General features: G+C 47.1%; 1 protein-coding gene across 1 annotated transcript; it reads right to left on the minus strand.

Moving 5' to 3' along the window:
- Positions 1–577: 577 nt before the first annotated feature.
- On the minus strand, positions 578–5,293 carry LOC104513047 (cytochrome c oxidase subunit 5A, mitochondrial; the record flags this gene model as incomplete). The annotated part of the gene is made up of 4 exons (XM_010156273.1): positions 578–743; positions 2,023–2,145; positions 3,982–4,103; positions 5,177–5,293. Coding segments are annotated over 3 exons (353 nt in total), but the record flags the coding sequence as incomplete, so codon positions are not given.
- Between the last annotated feature and the right edge of the window lie 3,159 nt (positions 5,294–8,452).

Below are 8,452 nucleotides of genomic sequence, written 5' to 3' on the forward strand. Positions count from 1 at the left end.
GTGGAAAACGGGCTCCTTAGAGCAATAGCTATCCTGGAATCCTGGAGGAGATTCCTAGCTCTGCCAGACAGCAGCCTGCACAGGCATCTCTAGCAGGAGCCCCCTCCCAGAGGCTTCATTAAGCTCCAATGTTATCCCTGGAAACGACTCCTCCTCCAAGGGCATAGAGTTCTGCAAGTCCTTGTTCTCCTCCTCCCCAAAGCTGTGGGTAGCTCCTTAGAGCAATAGCTATCCTGGAATCCTGGAGGAGATTCCTAGCTCTGCCAGACAGCAGCCTGCACAGGCATCTCTAGCAGGAGCCCCCTCCCAGAGGCTTCATTAAGCTCCAATGTTATCCCTGGAAACGACTCCTCCTCCAAGGGCATAGAGTTCTGCAAGTCCTTGTTCTCCTCCTCCCCAAAGCTGTGGGTACAAGAGGGTCACCACGACAGGGTGCTCACCTTTCCCTTCCCGAAGGTGGAGCTAGGTGCTTGGGCCTCACACCCAAGCATTTATAAGCTCTTACCCTGAGCGCATTTACAATTTTTCTTCCTCTTCCCCGTAAAAGCAAAACCAAATAATCACACGAGCCACTGCTACATCAGTCAAACCGGTTTTTCCTTTATTAGGTCCAACTTCACATCACATACATTGTGACTCAATAAAGGAAGAATTTATTTCAAATAAGGTAATATTTTAACATCTGTGTCTCCAGGCGACTGTGTACAATCAGGTAGCATCAGTAAAATGCTCAAGTAATGCACCTGAAACCAGAAAAGAACAGAAAAGTAATTAAAGAAGCAGCCCAGCATCTCCGCAGAGTTTCCATGGGGTCATTTGAGGAGTTATCGCCATTGCTCGCTTTTACACTCAGTTTAATCATGCCCGGCCCCAAAATGCAGTTCCTGCATTCCCAGCACAGCCGTCTCAGTTCCCCCTTGCACCAAGACATCGTATCCCTGGGCAAGGAAGGGGCAGGGACTTAAAAGGTCCAGAATTAAGTGCTGTCCGACACCCGATACCTCTATTCTAGGCATCGTATTAAAGAGGAATGTGACTCTGGCCTTCTGAAGAAACTGAGGCAAGAGACTGCCTTTACGTAACTTTGCTTCCATGAGGATTTTTATTTAGGGCTTAATTTTAGTCTGGGATTAGAGCACATTAGGTCTTGCGTGTACTTAATGACAGATCCTCATTAATTGGAGAAGCTGCTGTTTAGTAACACCTTCATATGCTGCAGCTCAAGGAAAAGGCTGGTATTTATGACAGATCTAAATGTTTTAGAGTTGTTTTCAAGTTTTGAAAGTACTCGGAAGTCTGGGTCTGAAATGGCAGTGAAGCAGCACCTTGCCGAGACTCGAGGCCACTGCAGTTAGGGTGAAATGCTACATGCACTGCTCCTGACATTATCTGTTGAGGCTAAAGGATATTCTGCGCACAGATCAGTCGAGCTCTGGCTATGCTTGAGCTGATCTGTTTATTCTGTAAGCAAAGGGCCCTCCAAAGTAGCGCTTAATTACAGAAAAAGATGCGATTTCAAGCGTAACGTGAAGAAACTTCAGTGTTGCTGGGCGACGACCATCAATGGGGCCCATTTTCCAGCACAGGCTGGTAATTAGTGTCTCCCAGTTTTATAAATTGTCTAGCCTGTGAAAATAAAATGAAAGTGTGTGCATTTCCAGTGGAACTGATCCTGCCATTTGATAAAAATGCTTCTGGGGGACAAAGCTAAAGCAAAGGTTGACACGCTGCTGCAATACCCGTTGTCTTGACAACAGGCATCTAGAAATTTCTGGGAGGTGGGGTACGGTTGCCAACCACCCTGTCCCTTCTCAAGTAACTGCACTGTTGGGTTTTTAAGCCTTCTTTGAAAAGGGTTAGTACCTTTTCAAGGAGACCTGTGGTTAGAGGTATTTGGAGAATGGCGTTACAAGCTTGAACTTCACAGCCTCTCACAGGCCTCTGAAGGCGAGAGGGACCCGGGAGAGTTTTAGGACACAGTAGTCCTGTGCCAACAGTCTGAGAGGCAACGGCATCCCTTACCAATAAGGTTTATGCTTTGTCCAGGCCCAGTTCCTCTGGAGTGGAGATGCCCAGTTCGCTCAAAGTTGGTCTAAGTTCCTGGATAACGTAAGGATAGATTTCCTTGTGAGGTCCTGCCTTGTCCTAAATGAAAAGAAATGGTGTTATTTCAACAGCAAGATGTTGTCAAGCTCCACCGTACACCGGCCAGGTTTGCAATCAAGACGTGTTCACAGCAGGGTCTGTGCCCTGATCGACCCCCTGCCCATGAGGGTGGATCATGCAGGGTGGGACAGCACAGCCCAGCTTTACCTGGGCATCAAGTAAACAAGACTTGTACACAGCTGTACTGGAAAGTCCTCCTACCCATCGACCGTGGCTGCAAAGCACCCCAGACTACTGCTGAACTCCTCCCCTCTGGGGGAGTTGCAGGTTATTCTTAACACTTGACACCTTTTCCTCACTTAGTATCAGGCTGATGTGATCTGTGATGTGTGTGTCGCACCACACACAACTACGGGCCAAGGCAAGCCCCTTCAACAAGGGATGCTCTGCAAACCAGCCCAAAGCCTGCTTACACCTCAGGAAACGGAATGAAAACTATAGCCGGCAAGTATGAGAAAAATAAAAATCTGCTTTTGGGCAGACCTGGGAGAAAATTTAACTTGCTTGGAAGTCAGGAGAAAAGCATCACCCCTTGAGTAATATTTAGGTGGAGCTCCAGGAAAAGCTTATGCTTGTCCACAAATTCTGATAAACTGCGTTGTCCCCTACATGGTGGGGACAACAGGACAGGAAAAAAAATAAATGAGATAAGGGAAAAATGAAGATTCTTCCATTGGTCTTATGTTTCTAAACCCACTGAAAGAGTTTCAGTTCTACAGAATCATGTAGACAGCAGAAATGGCAAACTGAGAAGCAACTGATTGTGGAGTAAATTTTGAGGCCAGTGTATCTGACAGCTCGCAGCAAAGACCTCCATGCCAGTCCTCACCTGTGGCAAATGCAGAGCTGCTGGCTTCTGCGACTGAAATGGAACTCCTGCCTCCACCCCCACCCACTTTAGGTCCCCATTAAGTGAAGGTCAGGCTCAAGTTTCAAGGTGCTGCTTTATGTTGTCTTCCAAGCCTATGCAGCTTCCTGAGTTACTATTCCCAGGCAGCTCAATATTCAGTCCTTTATGAAGCCAGTAAACTGCCTTTCTTGAGATATTTCTAATATGGCCTATTTAAAAAAAAAAAAGGGTAGGATAATTCTAGAAGACTTGCCCACAAGAGTCACCGTCAGACAAGGAATCATCGAATGGTTTGGGTTGGAAGGACCCCCCTAGTTCAACCCCCCCTGCCATGGGCAGGGACACCTTCCACTAGACCAGGTTGCTCAAAGCCTCATCCAGCCTGGCCTTGAACACTCCCAGGGATGGGGCATCCACAGCTTCTCTGGGCAACCTGTCCCAGTGGTCACCAACGTATCCAGGAAGAATTTCTTCCTGATATCTAATCTAAACCTCCCTGCTTTCAATTTAAACCCATTCCCCCTTGCCCTGTCGCTACAGGCCCTTGTAAAAAGCCCCCCCCCCAGCTTCCTTGTAGCCCCCTTCAGGTCCTGGAAGGCTGCAATGAGGTCTCCCCGGAGCCTTCTCTTCTCCAGGCTGAACAAGCCCAATTCTCGCAGCCTGTCATTATAGCAGAGGTGCTCCAGCCCTCCAAGCACCTTTGTGGCCTCCTCTGAACTCGCTCCAGAGGAATATATGAACATAAGAATATCACACTTGTGAAGCTGTGCTGTTGAGTGCTCTTACCTCAAAATAATTATTTGGAGCCACAAAAGCACATGCTCATAATGAGGCTATTGATTCTGGCAACAGGAAATAGTGGTTTCCCTTAGCACCACAAACAGCAAGCGAAGGACAACTCTTCCGCTGCCGGGCTGTCGGCATCACGACGCAGCAGTTACACCCTAGGCTGCCATTCCACTCACCTTTACAACTTCTAAGATGCGGACAGCGCTGGCAAAGTCGTTTAACCGTCTGCATGCCCTCAGAGCTGCATCGATGATTTTTGGTTCCGGAACCAGGTCATAACCCACGAGCGTGTTTATGCCTGTGAATATAAGGCAGCACCAAGAGGAACTTGGCATCAGCTCATCGCACTATCAAAAGGAACCCGCTGAGCATTATTTTGCTCCACCTCGTGAAAGAATTAAGTGTTACCACAACACCAGTCACTATCAGAAGCTGACTACAACCTTCACTGCTATTCTGGGGACACACACACAGAGCCAAGGGTTTTCTTTTGCTCTTCTCCCACTCACTGCTGCCCACTACTTTAGATTTTAAGATTTTAGGTGATACCCCAGTAGGCTCGTGTCATCTATGCTTCCAAAGGGAGTCAGTGTCTGTACCACAGCACATCAGTTATGGAATCATTAAGAAATCCAAATTACTTGATTCCTACAGGTGTAATGAAACCAGAACTTGAGCTGCTGTCTATTGCATTCCTCTCCTTTCCAAGGGAAGAGCCCAACATACAGTCATCCAGCTGATGCTGCAATGATCCCTCTGGGTGTTATGCAAACACATTGTTAAGTCCTAATTGGGGTGGTTTAATAGGAGCTGGCAACTCCACAGCAAATAACCTCTGGAGACAACCAAACATTCTACAAGGAGTTATGGCCAAGCCATTAAGCCAAAGTCCAAAAAAACATGTGTGTGGTTATACACTAAGCAACACTTGAGCTCAAATACACCTTCCTCAGAGCAAATATTTCTCTCCTTCCCACCCAGGTGTTAAAATGCCTATTCTGGGGCATTAAAACTTACAAAGCCTGGAGTCTCACCACCTTGTATCCCCCTCTTCCTCATCCTGCATGCTGTGGTACCTTCCAACCCACTTGTTTGGCTGGTGAGGGGACATTACCAGCTGCAAGAGGCTGGGAGCTGAGAAACAGCAGCACAGCAACCACAGACACACATGGAGCAGCTAGACAGCTCGGAACAAATAAGGCTCACGTAGTGCCTTGCCCCAGCTCGGTGTTTACGGGATTGCTCTCCTACACCAAACTCCCAGTTTTCACTGTTTCTGCTTTCCAATAGCAAAGTACAAATAAGCTGTTGCTTCTGGTCACAAAACTAATACAAACCAGTTATATTTACTCCATGTTACACCCAACATACCTTTCCTGAGTTCCCAGGCATCAATATCTGGCTTGTTGAAATACGTCACCCAGCGAGCATCAAATTCTTCATCTGATTCTTGTGACCCATGGGAGTAGCAGCGGGCATGCAGTACAGCTGAATGCAAAGAGAAAGGAAGGGACTTTGAGCAAACAGGAAAGACCCATACTTCAGTCCTGACCAAAGAGAGTGAAAACTGTAAAATACACATTTTGCTGACAGTCAGCCTGGATAGGCAGTGGATTAACATAAAGTATGAGTTGTCTGTTTGGTGGCAAAGTGTATACACAGCTCCACACTGGTGCTCCCAGACCCTTTTGTCAGAGCAGGATTATTTAATGAGAGGGGGAAACGCAAGAGAAAAACAATTCTGTATAACAGCCCTTAAAAGAAGCTTTCTGGGATCCCTGTTTCAGTAAGGTCCAGGCATTTTCCCCTTCCCAGAGCCAAGCAAGCCAGAGAAAAGCAACATACACGTACTTCATGAACACACAGTCTGAAGTAGCAGTTGTTCTGCTTCCCACATTTGGCCCCACTCAAAACCAGAGTGAGTGTAGGTACATGAATGAGTTTTCAGTGGCATTCCCTCCAGAAAGAAAACCCCTACCCTTTTAGTTATACAGTTATCCCCTTAATATGCTGGTTTATTCTGAAGCAACTTCCTATTCCTGAAATTGCTCCATAACTGACTCTGTAATCCAGGAAAAACACATTTCCCAACCAATAGACTGACATTGATGGATGACTCAACAGCAACAAGCTGCAGGTCTTTGATTTCACAAGTTCAGAGCTGATGAAGACTTAAAGTGGCTTTAGGAATCTGCACAAAATGACCTGAGCCCAACTATAAAGGCTCTCAAAAATCAAAGGAACAAGAGCTATTTCTTCTAACAGGCTACTGAAGGGCTGAAGGAGGGGGAAAAAAATAATAATCACTGCTGTCTGTGTCTATCCAAGATAAAAATCCTGGATCTCAAGGCTGTAATTGCATTAACATTTGATAATTAATGAAGCACAAAAGTGGATTGTATTCACATGGACAAATCAGGCTGATGTGACTATGAACTCACTTCTTCCCACAACACTACTATTTATCACAATTACTTTTTTTTTTTGGCAGGTGTTGTCTTTTTTTAACCCACAAAGGTTGTAAGAGTTTTCCAAAAGGAACTAAAACCTATGGTACAGCCAGCTCCACCTGCAACAGTGCTGCGTTGGCTCCCCACTGCCAATCCGAGCACTGTGCAAGCTGCCTTACCAGCAGAACACAAGCCTGGCTAGAGCCTGCTTCCTTTCCCTGCTAATTGCACTCTGCTAATATTTGCACAGAGGTCACATAAGAGATATGACCTCCCCAGTCTGAAGCTCTGCTTCAGAGGAAGGTAGATACAGCTATAGCCACCTCTTCTTTCTGAACCTAGCACGGACCACTCACGCTGACCAACTACTAGGTTTTATTTAAAAGAAGTCCCCAAACTGTGTTGCTTTTTTGCATCCTTCCCAGCTATACCTTTCTACTTTGAAGAACACTGTGGACAGCACACTGCGAAGCAGCACCCTAAATCTACATAAAATATAATGGAACGAACCACAGCGATTTCAAGGAATATCTTTCAGTCTCATCAAATGACAGCCTGATCAGAATGCAATGCAGATTTTTAATCAAACTTAATGTGGTCCTACATTTCAGCTACAATTCTGGTGTATGCAATGCTTCCCAAACCATGGAAATATTTTCCTTTGTTTTATCTACAAAACCAGGTAGAGGCAACGTAAATGACAGGCCAAGCCAGAAATATAATGCTCTTTTGCTGTTCTATAGGGAGATTCCCCATCCTCTCCCCAGCTCCAAAACAGATCTTTGACCCTGCTTTCTCCAGTAAATCACGTGAACAACTGAACTCAAGAGCTCTATACATGCTCCTGTACAGAGGAAGTGAGAGCACTGCTGAAAAGCCCTCAGACGCTGGCCATCCGGGGGAAGAATCCTTCTGTTCCTCAACAAAGCAAACCCTACACAGAAATAGCAAATCTGTTTGAGGAAAGCCTAGAGAGGAGTTCTCAAATGCCATATTTAAGTCAAAAACTAAAGTCTCTTTCCACCGAGAACTCAAAGTAACACTCCCGTCAGTCTTAAACAAAGGAAGACCTTGACTAGACTAAACAGATCCTGAAGAAAAAAAATACAAGACCACCACAAAAATCTGAATCCCCAAATACCCAGGATGCATTTTTCAATTGCTGCTAAGTTTCTTTACCACCCTTTGCTTTCCACGTTAATGCTAATATCTACCTGTTGGACACCAGGCTCTGCAAGCCTCTCTGGCCAAGCAGAGGCGCCGCAGGAGCCAGCCGGGCGCCTCGCGTTTCCGCGGGGTCCATCAAGGTCACTGTCGCACACACGAAGCGTGTGTGACAGCCCAACCACGCCAGCCCACCCATCTGGAGATTCCCAGTTCAAGGAAGAAGCACAGCGCAATAATGTTTACGTTTTCCAGAGAACTCAACAAATTCTGAGAGCCTGAGAAGCCTAAAATCATCTAATATTACACTAACACGTGTAATTAAAAATCTTCACCAAGTGCCGGAATTTGCCAGCTTTCCCTTCCCGTGAGCACACGCAGACTAAGCCCGCAGGAATAAGAGCAGAGCACAACCACGTTAGATCTGCCGAAACACAACCTCCCCGAGGCCACCAGCAAAGGCAAATCGGGTCAGAATCGGGTCAGAAGTGTTAAGCGGGGAGTTTGTAATACAAGATCTTGGGAAGGAGGGACATGGAGCCTGCTCGTTAGCAGAGCGCCACGAGCCGCTGAGGCTCAGCAGGAGTGCAAAGGGACTGCGAGCAAAGAAATTTTTTTTATTAGAAAAGGGGGGGGTTGAAGAAGTATCCCAGAAATCCCAGCATGCAAACCACCCGACGATGCTACAACGAGCACCACTTACTGGTCTTCGTTTTTAAAGAACACAGCAATCCACCCCCTGGGGCAACCGCTTCCTTCACGTGCGCTACAGGAGAGGCACACACAGGCCTCCGAGCGTCTGAAGCACGATGTCCCTCTGTTAGTTAGTTGAGATGCACAGACACGGCCTCCCCTGCAGTCTCGGTACTCGTGCTCCGGTTCCCTGGCCAGCACTCACCCCACGCTCTCTCCGGTGGCTTTTCTCCTCGTTAACGGGTCCGTTAACAGAGAGCACGGGAGGGGGCCCGGAGCTGGACCCCCCGGGGCGAGGGGAAGCTCGGCGCTCCCCAGGGCCGGGGCCGAGCTGCCCAGA

Source organism: Eurypyga helias, unplaced genomic scaffold (genome assembly GCF_000690775.1).
Source record: "Eurypyga helias isolate BGI_N326 unplaced genomic scaffold, ASM69077v1 scaffold26937, whole genome shotgun sequence".
NCBI lineage: Eukaryota > Metazoa > Chordata > Aves > Eurypygiformes > Eurypygidae > Eurypyga > Eurypyga helias.